The 17,300-nt window shown below is 43.9% G+C and overlaps 1 protein-coding gene across 3 annotated transcripts in view; it reads left to right on the plus strand.

Moving 5' to 3' along the window:
• Positions 1-17,300, plus strand: part of INTS9 (integrator complex subunit 9) — an 80,116-nt gene that overhangs the window by 43,547 nt on the left and 19,269 nt on the right. For all 3 annotated transcript variants that reach the window (XM_068397413.1, XM_068397408.1, XM_068397400.1), the window contains exons 12-13: positions 9,929-10,100; positions 16,187-16,311. In XM_068397413.1, coding sequence (XP_068253514.1) covers positions 9,929-10,100; positions 16,187-16,311 — 297 coding nt within the window. The remainder of the gene's footprint in view (positions 1-9,928; positions 10,101-16,186; positions 16,312-17,300) is intronic.

Genomic DNA, 17,300 nt, shown 5'->3' on the forward strand with positions numbered 1-17,300 from the left:
TATCATGAGCTGCACAAACAGCTTTATCTAGAGCCAGGGATATCATTGATAGGAAGCCGTTCTTGGGCTTCTTATATTTTTGCCTAAGGGTTGCCTTAAATGTGCTAAATGACACAATATACTTGGGTGCACATCCTTGTGGCTCCCAAACTATGGAATGGCTATAGCCATTCAGCACTGAGCTGCCATCTGAAGGAAGTACTGCACATTTCACAGTAAGTCACCTAACACAACTAAGATTGTGTGTTTGGGTGTTCACTTACAGCTGCTGTGTAAACACTGGGAAGGGGAATAAACGCTGGGGAGTGCAGTAACCTGCACACGATTGAGAATACCAGATTGGATTGCTCCTTTCTCTTCTCTAAGATGCATGGTTTGGTTTGGTTTGGTTTGAAACAATCAAAGCATACCGAGATTTATACAGATGACTGACAGGTAAGACACCCATGCTCACCAACACAGCGCCAAGACGTGCGTGTCAGGTACCCAGTGCTCAGCACATGCCTTCGATTCCTTGTTGCTGTCCTGAGGGACAGCTACTGTCATCCTTTTACTCCTGTAATTCTCAGCTGCCTTGGGCTGCATTCCAGTTTTAGTGGTACCTACAGCTGGTTATGGTTGAGTGCTGTCGTACTGTTTCTGAGGCATGGGAGAGGAGATGGTTTTCTTTTTCTTCTATGAAATACAGAGTTGGAACAAACAGTATAAACGGGGGGCAAAATCTTGCAGCTGACACTGTATCTGTAACTCATATAATGTGAAACATCTGTATAACCTCTTTTCAGTACAATCTTTAACAAATGTATTATTTATTCCCTGGCAGAAACCCTGTTATGCCTATGCAAAGGGTATCCACAGTAGGCTCAGCTGCTATCATGTTTTGGTGTAATTTTATCAAGCAAAAGGGTCTTAATACAGATCTGACCTGACTAACCTGTTCATGGCCATACTATCAGTCTAGAAGGGACCAAGGACTTGGCTTCAAGGCTTCCAGTTACTCAGAGACTTAGTCAGCAGCCAGCCTTTTTGTCTTAGGTATAGAATCATTTAGATTGGAAAAAACCTTTAAGATCATCAAGTCCAACCGTTAACCCAGCACTGCCAAGGCCACCACTAACCCATGTCCCTCCGCACCACATCTACACGGCTTTTAAATCCCCCCAGGGATGGGGACTCCACCACTGCCCTGGGCAGCCTGTGCCAGTGCTTGACAACCCTTTCCATGAAGAAATTGTCCCTGATCTCCAATCTAAACCTCCCCTGGCACAACTTGAGGCCATTTCTTCTCATTCTATCGCTTGTCACCTGGGCGAAGAGACCAACACACACCTTGCCACAACCTAGAAAGATAAGGAAACACTGTCTTTCTAAATCTGTGACTCCACAACCTCACAACCAGGAGCTCTGCTTATTAGCACTTAAGGGAATTTTTAATGAGTATCAGAAACAGACATTGCATGATCATTTCTGTTGGATAGGTCGTTAGTGGAGAATTGCCTTACTTTTTTCAAAGTAATGGTAGGCTTGTGCAATGTAACCTGTACAGAAATTGCCCATCATGAAAAGATGTGCTTAGCTGCTCACTTGTTGGAAGAAAATAGGGAATTACTCAGACATGCCCCTTAGTTATTAGCAAGCATTGATTACATGCCTGGCATGATACATCAGAAAGGGACAGGCCAGGAAATAAGCTTCTAATTATCCACAGTACCAGTCCAGCCCAGCATGCTGTCTGGTCCCGAAACTCAGTGTGCCTGTTAGTTGTATAAACAGCAAGATTTCAGAGCAAACAAGGCAAAAAAAAAAAACAAATTGTGGATGTACTCTCTTGCAGCAGTGAGTTCCAGTGGTGCCTGATGCACAGTATAAAGGAGCGGTTACTTCCTTTAATCAGTTATGATTGTATTTTGCATTTCACTTAACCATCCCATTACTGTTGTTACAAGAGGAAAAATAAAAGTATCTTCATCTTCTCTACAATTACTTTTATTTCATCTTGCTCTTCTCTCTGTACTAAGTTGTTTGAAGCTTTTTCATTCTCTTTGCATGGAAATTTTCCAAGCTTATGATTTATGTTACCTGTTCTGAACTCATTCCTTGTTCTGACACACTGTTCAACTCTGCAGAGAACCCAAAACATTTCTACTCCCTCATTGTTACTTCTGCTTTAATGTAGTAGTAGGTGTTCATCATAATCTCCTCCTGCACAATCACTGCGAAGAATTTATTGTGCTTTGGGGTGGCAATTTGTTTCCTAACATCCAGTCCGAGTGAACAGGGAACATATTTTCCCTGTGTTATGAGCAAGAAATGTGGGCTGAAGTGCTTCAGGCTTGTCGGGGTGGATTTAGACATCAATTCTCACTAAAGTTAATATGAATGGAGTGTCCAGATTCTTGCACAAGCTTTTGAAGTCTCATCTGCAGCTTTTTAGCAGTGCACAAGCTAAAAGAGCTTCATTTTAAAGGCATTTCTTTGTGATCACTGGGGTAAGAGTTGCTGTGACTCTCTCGGAGGGAGTTAGGATCAGGAGCAGGACTGCCATACATTCCAGCCAGCGATTGCTCAGGAGGAAAACTGGGGAGGTGGCGTGGAGAAACAGTCAGTTGGGGAAGGGATGGGTCACTCTGTGGATCGCTCTCCCCTACGCTTAAACAAAAGTGGCGATTCAGTTTTTCACCGGCACTTATTGTGATGGGGAAGAGAGGAGAAGGGGCTCAAACTGACGTATCGTTGGAAGCTTCTGCAAAGTTAAAAACTGGAGTTTCCAAATGCTTGTGAATAGAGCAGGCTGGCCAAGGGAGGTGGTGGCTTTCACTTCCAAGGCACTGTATCAGTTGTGTTCTAGGATCAACTGACTAAATAGGCTTAGATTTAAGCTCCACAAGGCCTAGCTGAAATGCTGTGGAGCATAAATCAGTACTTTGTTTGGTTTAGAAATGTTATTCTGGTATTCCAGAGCCAGCTTGTGGTGTTCTACCAAATTCCTTGCTCGCATGGGAATGTCCCATCCTAACACAGCCACAGCTGAGGAATTAGCCATCTCCCCGACCATTTCAACAGGAGCCAGGGACTGTACACTCTGCACCATCCCTTTTGTGGAGGTAGAGGCTTTATAAATGAACAGCTGAATTGTTCTAGCAAGGCAAAATGAGAAGCTTTCTCTCCTTTTCTTTTCTGCTTGATCTTTACATAGACGATGTCAGGCTGTAAGATAAGTGAAACCAGGCTTCTCTAAATGTCTGCAACAGAAAAATTTGAGAGGTAATTTGTATTGATCAGTATTTGCTAGTAGAGGAAGAACTTGGATTTGCTGCCCTCTTATTAAGGATTCTGTTAGCAACATCGAAGAGAAATGGCTAGGAAAAGCCTCTGTTTCTGACTGAAAATAGCCCAGGTGGGAGTAATATTGATTGTGTGATCTTAAATACTTGCATTTGTCTTCTTCATCTTTGCTTCCCTCCTCCATATACCAGTTCCTGTGTAACACATTCAAAGCAATAAATACCTGGAACCAGGTGATTGTATAGTATTATGTTTTGTCTTATAGTATTATATAGAATTAGGTCCCTGTTAGTGTTGGTCTAATGAAGGGAGTGAGAGAGGTGAAGTAATAAATGCATCACTCATTGATAAGAACCACATCTGTTCAAAATTCTGGATACAGAGCACACACACAAACAGACACAGAGTAAATAGCAGTGTATTTTGGCTCGCTTCAATAAAGGGTACACAAGGGCTCTGGAGATTTATCCTGTTTATAGCAGCAGTTGCTGACCCTGTAAATCAAGTCTACTGCTTTAAAGGGAAGCAGAACCATTTGGGAATTTAAAAAAACAGCTGGCCACAGTCTCGGTTCAGTGCTTTACCATCCTCTATCTCTTAAGCTTTCAGTCAATAATGGTTCTTTCTGTAGAAAGATGCTCTGAACGTTGCTTCTGGTTTCCAGAAATCAGTCCTGTTTTGGAAATATTGGTTGGCTAAATGCCAGGCATTGGTTTGGGCCCAGACTTGGTTCAGGTTGGAGAGCTGAACAGGACACGGTAATGACTGTTGTGCTTATAAAACCCAGCTCATCTGTAGATAGAAAAGACTTGTATAAATCATTACAAATTTAGCCCCCTTAATGATTTGTGAAATTTTGTTGAACCTGTTTTGCAAGTTCAGCTCCGTATAGTTTTGATTGGGTAATTAGAAAAGACTTTGCTCTAGACACAAAAATCTACCAGCTGCTTTATCACTGGAGTGAGTAGAATGTCTCTAACCTTGTTTTTGTAGCTTTTCACCCCTGCTATTCTCACCTAGATGTGAGAATCAGAGATTGTGAGCTAAGGTACGGAGCTTCAGTAGACTTACCATAAAAGATCTTCCAAGATAGAAAAAAAAAAGATGAAAAAAAATCACCACACTTCAGGACATGGTGCTGAGGATTCAACGTGTCCCTCTTCCCTCCTGAGGTAGCAGACCCCCAGTTCAAAGCAGTGCACCCCAGCGTTACTCTAGGTGTTTTGTTGCTGGAAATAAAAAAAAAATAGTTAAAAAAACCCCGCACATAAACCCCAGGGTCCTGAAAACTGGATTAGAGATCCTGTGTCTCTGCTTTGAAGAGAATACAGCTTTTATATTTATAAACAATGAACATTTGTGTAGGTACAGGGGTGAAATGGGCTGTTGAGAATGCTTTTGAACATAGAGTGCTGCTCTCACATCTTTGCAAAGATTTGAATGCTACTGAATACAAATATACATAATCCTAAGGAACCTGTGAAACAGGATGCTGGAAGAACAGTTTGTGATTTTCAGAAGTGTGTTACGTAAATGCTGGCTGTAAAAATGTCTTTCACTTAGCTATCTGCTGCTCCCTGACAAAGTTTTGCCCTGGAATGTCATGTATCCCACAGAATCACAGAATGTTCGGGATTGGAAGGGACCTTGAAAGATCATCTAGTCCAATCCCCTGCCGGAGCAGGATTACCTAGACCATATCACACAGGAACGCGTCCAGGCGGGTTTTGAATGTCTCCAGAGAAGGAGACTCCACAACCTCTCTGGGCAGCCTGTGCCAGTGTTCGGTCACCCTCACCGTAAAGAAGTTTTTCCTCAAATTTAAGTGGAACCTCCTGTGTTCCAGCTTACACCCATTGCCCCTTGACCTGTCAAGGGATGTCACTGAGAAGAGCCTGGCTCCATCCTCGTGACACTTGCCCTTTACATATTTATAAACATTAATGAGGTCACCCCTCAGTCTCTTCTTCTCCAAGCTAAAGAGACCCAGCTCCCTCAGCCTCTCCTCATAAGGGAGATGTTCCACCCCCTTAATCATCTTCGTGGCTCTGCGCTGGACTCTCTCTAGCAGTTTCCTGTCCTTCTTGAACTGAGGGGCCCAGAACTGGACACAATATTCCAGATGCGGCCTCACCAGGGCAGAATAGAGGGGGAGGAGAACCTCTCTTGACCTGCTAACCACCCCCCTTCTAATCCACCCCAGGATGCCATTGGCCTTCTTGGCCACAAGGGCACATTGCTGGCTCATGGTCATCCTGCTGTCCACTAGGACCCCCAGGTCCCTTTCCCCTCCGCTGCTCTCCAACAGGTCTGTCCCCAACTTGTACTCATACATGGGGTTGTTCTTGCCCAGATGCAGGACTCTACACTTGCCCTTGTTATATTTCATTAAATTTCTCCCCGCCCAACTCTCCAGCCTGTCCAGGTCTCTCTGAATGGCTGTGCAGCCTTCCGGGGTGTCAGCCACTCCTCCCAGTTTGGTGTCATCAGCGAACTTGCTGACAGTGCACTCTATTCCCTCATCCAAGTCATTAATGAATATATTGAATGGAACTGGTCCCAGTACCGACCCTTGAGGGACTCCGCTAGACACAGGCCATTGTCCCCTTCTTCCAATTTACCCAATTGAAACTGCTTTTGCCACTTTGATTTTGAGGCTTTTGGCTTCCCTCAAGAAAAAGAAAAATAGGGAAAAGCTTCACAGGGCCATTTCCCACCCATTCTTTTAAATGCCAGTATTTTATGGGATCAAATTTATTTTGCCCATTGTCTGCTAAACTGCAGTTTTTATTACTGAAGCTAAGTTTCGATTCTAAATACTGCGCTCCAGATGTGTTAATCAGAAATCTTTACCAGTCTTAATTGCAGAAATGTTTTCAAGATTCAGTGCATATTAACTGCCAGAGCAGTTACTGGATGTTTTTTTCAAATTTCCCTCTTGAAGATTAAGTAGGAATTTGGTGTTACTAGTAAGCTGCAGAAAGTGCAGTCCCCTAGCTACTTCCTGCACGATCCAAGGATTGAAATTATGGACTGTGTCCACCTACATTTCCATCTCATGTCAAACCCCAATCCTATTCTGTTCCAGCCATCCAGGTATTGCACAGCAGTTTTAAATCATAGAATCATAGAATGGTTTGGGTTGGAAGGGACCTTAAAGATCATTTAGTTCCAACCCCCCTGCCACGGGCAGGGACACCTTCCACTAGACCAGGTTGCTCCAAGCCCCATCCAACCTGGCCTTGAACACTGACAGGGAGGGGGCAGCCACAGCTGCTCTGGGCAACCTGTTCCAGGGTCTCACCACCTTCACAGAAAAGAATTTCTTCCTCAGATCTCATCTCAATCTCCCCTCTTTCAGTTTAAAACTGTTCCCCCTCATCCTGTCACTCCATGCCCTTGTAAAAAGCCCCTCTCCCGCTTTCCTGTAGCCCCTTCAGGCACTGGAAGGCTGCTAGAAGGTCTCCCTGGAGCCATCTCTTCTCCAGGCTGAACAACCCCAACTCTCTCAGCCTGTCTCCATAGCAGAGGTGCTCCAGCCCTCTGAGCATCTTCATGGCCCTCCTCTGGACTTGTTCCAACTTGAAGGAGACCAAACTCAAGGAAGCAAAGGAGAAAGATAAATAGTGGCACCTATGTGCAGCCAACTTTCTATTATTGAAAGGGTGTTGAGGGTAAATTTGTACATTGCCTGGTTTAGCACCAAAGCATATCTTTATGCGGTGACAGCTAGAAGTTCAGTAGGGTTGATGCTTTTGTTCAGTGATGCTAAATTCAATTAAGAACCTAATTGTTTAATAACCTGAAGTTCTGAAGTGCTTTGTTCTGCATAAGTTGTTAAGAGGCTTAAAGACGCATCAGAATTCTCAGCTTTCTGTTCATTTCCATGTAGGCACGCTATCTTGAGTTAGATCTACCATGGTAAAAAGTAACAAATAAAAGAGAATCTGGAAAGGTGAATTACAGCTTTGAGAGACCAGAAGAGTTGCTTATCCTAATGTTCTTTCTTAGTTCCTCTTTTGAAAATCAAATATGTTACAATGAAGAGGAACGTCCTGAGTGGCAGGGTTTCTGCTAGAAAGACATGATGCACACATCGTGTTATGACAACGTCTCCCACAGCATCCTCCTAGACACACTGGCTGCCCGGGGCTTGGATGGGTGGACTCTTCAGTGGGTTAAAAACTGGCTGGATGGCCGAGCCCAGAGAGTGGTGGTGAATGGGGCAAAGTCCAACTGGCAGCAGGTTACTAGCAGTGTTCCCCAGGGCTCAGTTCTGGGGCTGGTGCTGTTCAGTGTCTTTGTAGATGGTCTGGACGTGGGGATTGAGTGCACCCTCAGTGGATTTGCAGATGGCGCCAGGCTGGGTGGGAGTGTCGATCTGCTGGAGGGTAGGAAGGCCCTACAGAGGGATCTGGACAGGTTGGATGGATGGGCCGGGACCAGCAGCATGGGGTTCAACAGGAACAAGTGCCGGGTCTTACACTTGGGCCACAACAACCCCATGCAGCGCTACAGGCTGGGGGAAGAGTGGTTAGAAAGCGGCCCGGTGGAAAGAGCCCTGGGGGTGCTGATCGCCAGCCGGCTAAACATGAGCCAGCAGTGTGCCCAGGTGGCCAAGAAGGCCAATGGCATCCTGGCCTCTATTAGGAATAGTGTAGCCAGCCGGTCTGGGGAAGTGATCATCCCTCTGTACTCGGCACTGGTGAGGCCGCACCTTGAATCCTGTGTCCAGTTGTGGGCCCCGCACTTCAAGAAAGATGTTGAGGTGTTGGAGTGAGTCCAGAGGAGGGCGACCAAGCTGGTGAAGGGTCTGGAGGGTCTGACCTACGAGGAACGGCTGAGGGAGCTGGGGGTGTTTAGCCTGGAGAAGAGGAGGCTCAGAGGTGACCTTAGTGCAGTCTACAGCTACCTGAAGGGAGGTTGTAGTGAAGTGGGAGTTGGCCTCTTCTCCCAGGCAACCAGCGACAGGACAAGAGGACACAGCCTCAAGCTTGGCTAGGGGAGGTTCAGGTTGGACATTAGGAAGCATTTCTTCTCAGCAAGGGTTATTAGCCATTGGAAGGGGCTGTCCAGGGAGGTGGTGGAGTCACCATCTCTGGATGTCTTTAAGAAAAGCCTGGACATGGCACTTAGTGCCCTGGTCTAGTTGCCATGGTGGTGTCAGGGCAATGGTTGGACTCGATGATCCCAGAGGGCTCTTCCAACCTGTTTCATTCTGTGATTCTGTGACAAGTACTGAAGAGCACACAGTTTGCTCATTAGTCATATCATCTGGGGTTCCACGGCACACCAGCTGCAGAAACACGTTGCTGAATGCTACATGTGGGAATTCTGTATTTTGAGCAATGTTGCAACACCTGACAGGAGACAGCAATGTATGGAAAGATCTTTGATGAACAGTCCCACCTCCTTTGAAAAAGCTCACAAAGGAAGTACCATTCCCCATTTTCACACTCTTTATTTCTGTGTATGTTGTTAGTTGTTCAGTGTGTGATTTCCTGGTGTTAAATTGCATGCTTTTTAAGAAAACTGTATTTGCAGTTATTTTCAGGCTGGGGATGGAAGCATACACCTGCCAACAAAATACTTGCAAAATATTGCATGGAAGTGCTTAGCAGACCAGTCTATTACACTGCTTTTTAGGTTGAACCTTGCTTTGCAGATTAGAAAACAGTGGTAGAAGAAATAAAGCAAAATTCTTCTTCAAAAAGTGCCTTGATGAATAAACTTCCCCATCTTGGCAAAGAAATCTTTTCCACCTGCATAGTTGATTACACTCTGTTTGCCAGCTCTGGTGATGAGTACTTATTGCTCTTAGTTCATTACTAGTTCACAGAATCACACAGAATCAACCAGGTTGGAAGAGCCCTCTGGGATCATCGAGTCCAACCATTGCCCTGACACCACCATGGCAACTAGACCAGGGCACTAAGTGCCATGTCCAGTCTTTTCTTAAACCCCTCCAGAGATGGTGACTCCACCACCTCCCTGGGCAGCCCCTTCCAATGGCTAATGACCCTTGCTGAGAAGAAATGCTTCCTAATGTCCAACCTGACCCTCCCCTGGCGAAGCTTGAGGCTGTGTCCTCTTGTCCTCTTGTAGTTACTACTAGTTTCAGCGATAGTTAAGGAAGGGCAAGTCAGTCCGTTCTTTCATCTGTTTTTTTCAGAGGACTTGACTTTGTGCCGTTACACCAATGAAACTCAGAGCAACATACTGCTGAAGGCAAAATGGTGCAAGAAAACCAGGTTAAACATCAGTGCCCAGAGCTCTTTGTAGACATGGCAAATAGGAAAAAAATAGCTTATTTTGAATTTGGCTGCTGAGCACTCTGTTCACTCCAGGAAACTCCAAGCAGGGAGTGTTTGCAGAATTTCCTCTCGGTTACCATACTGCTGGTACCAAAGAAATGAGAGCAGGGACTTGGAGGCACCTGGCCCCATACTCTGACTTCCTTTTCATAACATTTAGGACAGTCATGACTAAAGCTGTTGGAAAATCTAGGGGTTATGCAGGAAGGGACTCTGTGGTGAATTAGAAATAAACTGTAGAATATTTATAATCTCATATAAATAAACACTGAACTACAGAGCACAGAGGCATGAAAAGTGTAATGTCTGGATTTTTGTTTTTGTTTCAGCTCATTCAGACAAACAAATTGAAACATTATCCCAGCATCCATGGAGACTTCAGCAACGACTTCAAGCAGCCATGTGTTGTGTTCACTGGACATCCCTCTCTTAGGTTTGGGGATGTGGTTCATTTCATGGAGTTGTGGGGAAAATCTAGCTTGAACACTGTTATATTCACAGGTAAGTAAAACTCAGTAATCATTATCAAATTAACAATAGCTTGTGCACTCTGGTTAGGTGTGACCACATCCTAGGGGCTTTACTCATTTGTTCTGGGGCAGAAGTTTCTGACTTCAGTAGGAACTCATCTAAATTAAGACCCCTGGATTGACTGTAAGGACAAATGTAATTATTGTGGCATTTAATTCATTTTAGCCCTGCAGAGCCAACCTTTGCCATGCAGAGTCCCTTCCTGCTATTTCGAAGCAAAATCTTTGTTATACACAGCAGTAAAATGCCTCCAGGAAATTAATTTTTGGATTAAAAGCAGCTGGCTGCAAGTGAAACCCAGGCAAGACCTAATTGACGCTGGTCAAAAAGGAGAAACCCTTCTTTTCCATATTCCATTGGAATCACAAACCTTTCCTCATCCTTTCTCCTGCCCTTTCATCAAAACCTCAGGCAACCTGTCAGTCTGTTTCTAAAGATGCTTCTGTCATCTCTGCTGGCTCAGAAGTGTGCACCCCACACAGACCTGGCAGTAGTGATCTGGTCCGTTGCTGCCTTTTGGCTGAGCTTTTATTTCAGATGCTTTTTGGCTGACAGACACATTTGTACCAGAAGCTGAAGGTACAGCTCCAGCTAATACCCTGGGGAGTTGTTTCCTTTCTCAATGACTCAGGCTGCCAGGGACACAACAGGTCTTTTAAATTCCTCCACTTCTCCCAGTCTGCTTCTAGTGCTGACCCTACTTTTAATGGATTTAATGAATCAAGCCCTATCCCCCTCAGAATGAGCTCTGGTCTGAGATCCGCAGGGCAGCTGCATCCTGGGACCATGCCAATCATTAACAGCAAGACAAAGTATTAAAGAGAGAACATGAAGCTTTTGTGAAATCTAGCAAAGGGGCTATCTTCCAGAGTTTGATCTCCTTTAAAAATACTTCAAGACAGTCCCTCAGACTGACGTCCTGTCCGGGTGCCTCCTCTTTATACCCAATGTGTCATCCAGACAGAACCCTACAGTGGGCACTCTTCAGATGTGAGAAAGGAAATAATCCTTTAGGCCATTGCTGCTGATTTTATGTGTAAAGAGCTCTGGCATAACTGGGACATGTGTACTCAGCCAGATAAAAAAGGCGTGGATTTTGGTCTAGGACAAAGTAATTAGAAATGGGGAGGAGAACACTGAGTAACTGATCAAACCTGCTCCCACAGCAAGGGTGTGATGGAGTCCTACTGTTAAGCTTATTTTCCTCCTCTTTCCAGTGAGTAGGACTGCTGGAATGCACATAACCTCCTGAAGCAAACAGGCTTGGTAATGGGTTATTTCTTTCCTTCTTTGTGTTTTTGACTGTAGACTTGAGGATAGTGATGGGCAAGACCCTTTGAGTCTTTCACAATATCGATGCCAAAAAGCATCACAGTATCATGATACTGTTAAACCAATTTGGAAAGATTTAAAGTGTGTAATTAGCCCTAGTGCAAGGGCAGGGAGGATACAAAGGGGTTGCTGCTGAGCAGATAAGACGCTTGAATCTAGACTGTGATTATGCTGTGAAATGGTTCGTGGTACCACAGCACTAACATCGTAGCTGTTACAATACCCATCACTCCTGCCCTTTGAGGTAGTTTCAGGAGATATGCCCTAATGACAGTAATTGGTAAAATTGCAATATAGATATGCATTGTCTTGGAAATAGTGAATTCTACTCCAGCTGGGACTTCAATTAAAACCAGTGTGTCTACACCTCCTGGGTTGTGTATTTCATGAATCCCTAGGAAATCGGTGGCATCAACCATGTGAAGGTGCTACCCACCATCAGCAAGGGTCTCAGAAGCTGGCCTTTAATGGCAAGAACTCTTATTCTGTCTGTTGTTGTAGGGAGAAGTAATTGACCTTTCTGTATTAAAATGTAATCCTTCCATGAAACGAGGAAATAGAGCAGACTTCTATTAGAACATGGCCCTGGAAGGTTGTTTAGGCATCTAAATGGTGGTCGTAACAACCTGTGGATACATTGGTTCATGATCTTTGGTATTCGTTCCCAGTTTATACTTCAAATGAAATTCCAGTTGAGATCTGCTTTGGTTGTGGTGACCTTGGAGTGCACAGTGATTCCAGGTGCTTGTGGTTTGTTTCCTAAATTCATCTGTCCATGGCTTTTGGCCTCTGTCTGTAGGCACATCCACTCGGCAGGATGTTCCTACTTCCTTATGACAGTCTCAGCTGGAGCAAAGACATCTATGTCTACAGAAATTCCTAGCAGATTAAATTCTTCTGTTCTTAGTAACTCCAGTGGAAATCTGAAGCACCTCCACTGATGCCCAGGATTTTTATGACGTAATTATCTGGCTTCTCTTGTTTTAAGATAAAATCTCCTGTAGTTATGAAAGAAATTTGGTCCATTGAAGCAGTATGTGATAGAGGATGATGTTCTAGCTTTTCCTAGACTCCTAGTTTCTAGTAATTAGGACCTTTAAAGTACAGGCCATGCAGTACTGTTAATGATGACACTGCTTGTTCAGTCCACAGGAGCTAGATAGTCTCCACCTTTCCAATTTGTAATGTGAAAAACAACTACAAAAGAATATAGACTAAAACAGCAGCTGCAGCCAAGAGACAGGACACCAGCTGTGAGCGAGCTGTAGTGCTGCTCTGCTTGCTTGTGTCATCTGCAGATGTGACCACTGAAGCAGTATTGAATAGATTATTGATTAGAAATATTGAATACCACTAAGCCACAAAGAAATTCTAGAAGAAAATACGGTAGAAAGAAGTCTGCTTCTTGCTCTCTCTCCAATAACATCAGTGCTTTAAAAACTAACTCTTGAGATCTTAAAAACAGCTCATGCATGTGACATTACTGCTGTACAGTGGAAGATTTTATAACTTGGTGTCACACAGTAGTAAATCAGATGTCTTGGGGGAAAGCTAAAGACCTGTAATTCTGTCAGAAAAAGTCAATATGTGTCCCTGACAAGCGCTGTCTTCCATCAGACAGGTGACTTCTGGTTTTTTGGTAGTTTCCAAACAGCTATTCCTGTATGTCACATGAGTTCCCTGTGAGACTAACTCAAGTTAGGTTTTTCACATGTTCTAAACCTTCAAAGTCCTGTGTTAAATTCACAGAATCACAGAATCAATGATGTTGGAAGAGCCCTCTGGGATCATCGAGTCCAACCATTGCCCTGACACCACCATGTCAACTAGACCAGGGCACTAAGTGCCATGTCCAGTCTTTTCTTAAACCCCTCCAGAGATGGTGACTCCACCACCTCCCTGGGCAGCCCCTTCCAATGCCTAATGACCCTTGCTGAGAAGAAATGCTTCCTAGTGCCCAACCTGACCCTCCCCTGGCCAAGCTTGAGGCTGTGTCCCCTTGTCCTATCACTAGTTGCCTGGGATTCCTTCACTAGCATTGCTCACTTTTCCAAGTCTCTTACATTATTATTAGCTGTTCAGAGAGACTATAGACTGGATGCCGTTTTGGATTCTTAGATCAAAAAATCCACGTCTGTACGTTACCTGAGCCTACTGATTCCAAAATACTTAGTCTGAATAGGTGCTGCCTGGTGGCCTTCTCAAATACAAGCAGTCGAATCTCTGTGTCATCCACAGCACCAGCTGGGATGGAAAAGCTCTCTTCTGATCCCTTTCTAAACTTACTATTTGCAATTCCATTGTACATCTCTAGCAGAGGACTTGTGCCTTGACTTGTTTTCTTATTTTCCCCAATGAGTTTTAAAATGTCTTCTGATTTAACCCTGATCATTCTTCAACTAGCTACCTTCTCAGTATCCTTATTTTTATACTTCTATTCATTGCTATTAAATTTAACTGCCATTAGCTCCCATTTTTTACACCGATATTTTTAGGCTTTGTTTCCTTGCCACTGACACATCTGCTTTTAACTAGCATGGCTTTTTGCCCAGTATAATTTTTATTTCATGTTTGTGGATTCATTGCTTTTTGGGCATCTAGTAAGATGTTCTTGTACAACTATCATTTTTTGTTAATATTTCACACTTTGATGTTCCCAGGCTGTGATTCTGACAATTGCTTTAAACTTGGGAAAATTACCCCTTTGACAGTTCCAAACGTGTGTATCATTGGCTGATGCTATATTCTGTTCTCACAGGGTAAATATAACCACATCATGATCACTGATACTTAGCCAGCAGCAGATTTTTAGGCTAGCAATTAACTTGTCTTTATCAGCAGAATGAGGCCTGATGTTGAATGTCAGATGCCATGCTGGGTGCTGAACTTCCTGTGGCAAAGTTTTAAGGACACTTTTTCTTGCTGTCTACATGAGAAATCCAGCCAGTGCTCTCCTCAGGGTGATGTAAGAACACAGAAGATGACTGCCTAAAGCTAGACTGAAGTTTCTGTATTTAAGTTTCCTTTAAGTTCATCGTTTTACACGACCTGAGCAGATACCAGAGAAATACCTCATACTGTTTTCTGGCAAGGCTCGGTGGTTCGCAGCTGCACTTCACTCTGCAGGTTGTCCTTTGAGGCCCTGTGGTTCAGAGCAGTCTAGCAGATAAGTCTTTCATGCGTCCCCTTCTCTTTTTCCCATTTTGTATTTCCCAAACTAATACCAGTTTTTCTTTTTCTAGTATTCCCTTTATGTGATCTGTCACAGAACCACAGAATCAACCAGGTTGGAAGAGCCCTCTGGGATCATCGAGTCCAACCATTGCCCTGACACCACCCTGTCAACTAGACCATGGCTCTAAGTGCCATGTCCAGTCTTTTCTTAAACACCTCCAGAGATGGTGACTCCACCACCTCCCTGGGCAGCCCCTTCCAATGTCTAATGACCCTTTCTGAAAAGAAATGCTTCCTAATGTCCAACCTGAACCTCCCCTGGCCAAGCTTGAGGCTGTGTCCTCTTGTCCTATCGCTAGTTGCCTGGGAGAAGAGGCCGACTCCCACTTCACTACAACCTCCCTTCAGGTAGTTGTAGATTGCAATAAGATCACCTCTGAGCCTCCTCTTCTCCAGGCTAAACGCCCCCAGCTCCCTCAGCCAGTCCTCGTAGGTCAGACCCTCCAGACCCTTCCCCAGCTTGGTCGCCCTCCTCTGGACTCGCTCCAACACCTCAACATCTTTCTTGAAGTGCGGGGCTTCTAAGCTACCTGCAATAAGTCCTACACTTATTTCAGGTAGATAGTGGTGGCATAAGCTTTTCTACATCATTAGTTGGTGGCCCCCAGAATCAAGTGGCTACATGTATCCTACACTGCCTTACATATGAGACCTTTGTTCTTCGTTCACCAAAAATGGTATTTTTCTGTAGTATTCTAAATGTTGTGTTATTCTCTGTGTGAGTAAAAGTCCATTCAGTGCATGACTTTTCCCTGACAAACCTCTAATCTGATTTTTAAAAGTCAATAGTAAGAGTACGAAGGGAAGTTGAGACTTGCTAGGTCTAATAAAGATACCAACTAAAAAAGTTATCACAGCCCGTCTCTCCTTCTGGATCCCCCTGTAAAAACCCCAATTGCTTGTCTCTTCAACAGGAGTCCCTATAGGTCCTCTTGGGTTATATTAAAATTTGGACCCACCAGTCTAAACCTGGCACTTAGATTAAAAAAAAAAACAAACACATAAATATATATACTGTAAGGAAGAAGGGGAGTTGGGAGGTAGTGTGTCTGTAGCAGAGGACATTGGTCCAGGTTTATTAAGATGCGACCCTTATGCTGCATTTTTGTCATAGTGAAAAACAAGCTGACATCTGGGTTACCTTGTGATACCCAAAATGTATACATCTTGCCTTCTTTTACAGGATCTGATTAAAAATAAGAGATGGTGTTTTTGTCTTGATTAAATTTGTTATAAAAATCATGCGATAACGTGTTCAAATGAAATAGTATTGCTGTGTTGCTTGATTAAGGTAAGACTAATTGTGGGCATAATTTTCATCAAATTAACTGAAAATAACGGGTGGGGGAAGGAAGAAGGGAAGAGAATTCTGTAATAGAATTAACATTGCTGAACAACCGCTTGTCTAGACTAGAATGTGGAATCAGAGTGGAACTGGGCCATCTTTGTTCCTAATGGGCATTCAATGTTTTCAACATTTCTCTTTTCAGAACCAGATTTCTCTTATCTGGATGCCCTGGCTCCTTATCAACCTTTGGCGATGAAATGTGTTTACTGTCCCATTGACACAAGACTGAATTTTATTCAGGTGTCTAAATTACTCAAAGAAGTCCAGGTAATGAATTTCTATTGCCTTTTCTTATGTTTCTTCACACACCTGAAATAAGCAGGTCGATTGTGAACAACTGTTACATTAAACAATAGCAAAATCAAGACAACACCCAGATCCTTTTTTCCACGAGAGAGCACACAGCACTGAGCTCTCCTTTATCGTCCTGCTCCAAAATGAGTATGGAAGGACTGCCAATCTCTGCACAGAGTGGCTGGAAGATCCCTAAAAGCTCAGAGCAAATGGTGTGTACATTCCTCTCCTCCTTTTTAGATACATATAGTCATAATGACTTTTTCCCTTTTTCTTGTCTGTATGAATAAGCCTGGCTGTGTCTAATACAGTCTTAATGTAAAGGGTACCAAGTGCTGAGTATCCTCAGAGCCCTCAGCTTTAACCATCTCCTCTGCTCTTTATCCTGCAGTTGATACTTGCTTTGGTCCTGGCACTGCTGTTCTGGAGTTCCACTCTCACATTTCTTCCAAATCCACTGCTTTCCTTAGTCCATTTGCAAAATCCAGACTACTTCTGTCTAGGAAGAAGGCCAGAGCATTCGTGTAGTCTCTGCTTTCCCCCCTTGACTCTTTTTGGCTTTAGTGGCCTCTCCTTGTCCATTCAATTTGTTTCTACTGAAATTTGCTTTCTGACTCATTGAATCATAAAATTACAGAATTGTTTTGGTTGGAAAGGACCTTTAAGATCATCGAGTCCATCCGTTAACCCAGCACTGCCCAGCCCACCACTAACCCATGTCCCTCAGCACCACATCTACACGGCTTTTAAATCCCCCCAGGGATGGGGACTCCACCACTTCCCTGGGCAGCCTGTGCCAGTGCTTGACAACCCTCGGTGAAGAAATTTTTCCTGATCTCCAATCTAAACCTCCCCTGGCACAACTTGAGATAATCATGACGTAATTAAAATAATACCCAGTATTTTTCCTGGCTGAGCTTTTCCCTTTGATCTATCTTCAACTTGTTGAACACAAAAATACA

This window comes from Nyctibius grandis, chromosome 1 (genome assembly GCF_013368605.1).
Source record: "Nyctibius grandis isolate bNycGra1 chromosome 1, bNycGra1.pri, whole genome shotgun sequence".
Taxonomy (NCBI): domain Eukaryota; kingdom Metazoa; phylum Chordata; class Aves; order Nyctibiiformes; family Nyctibiidae; genus Nyctibius; species Nyctibius grandis.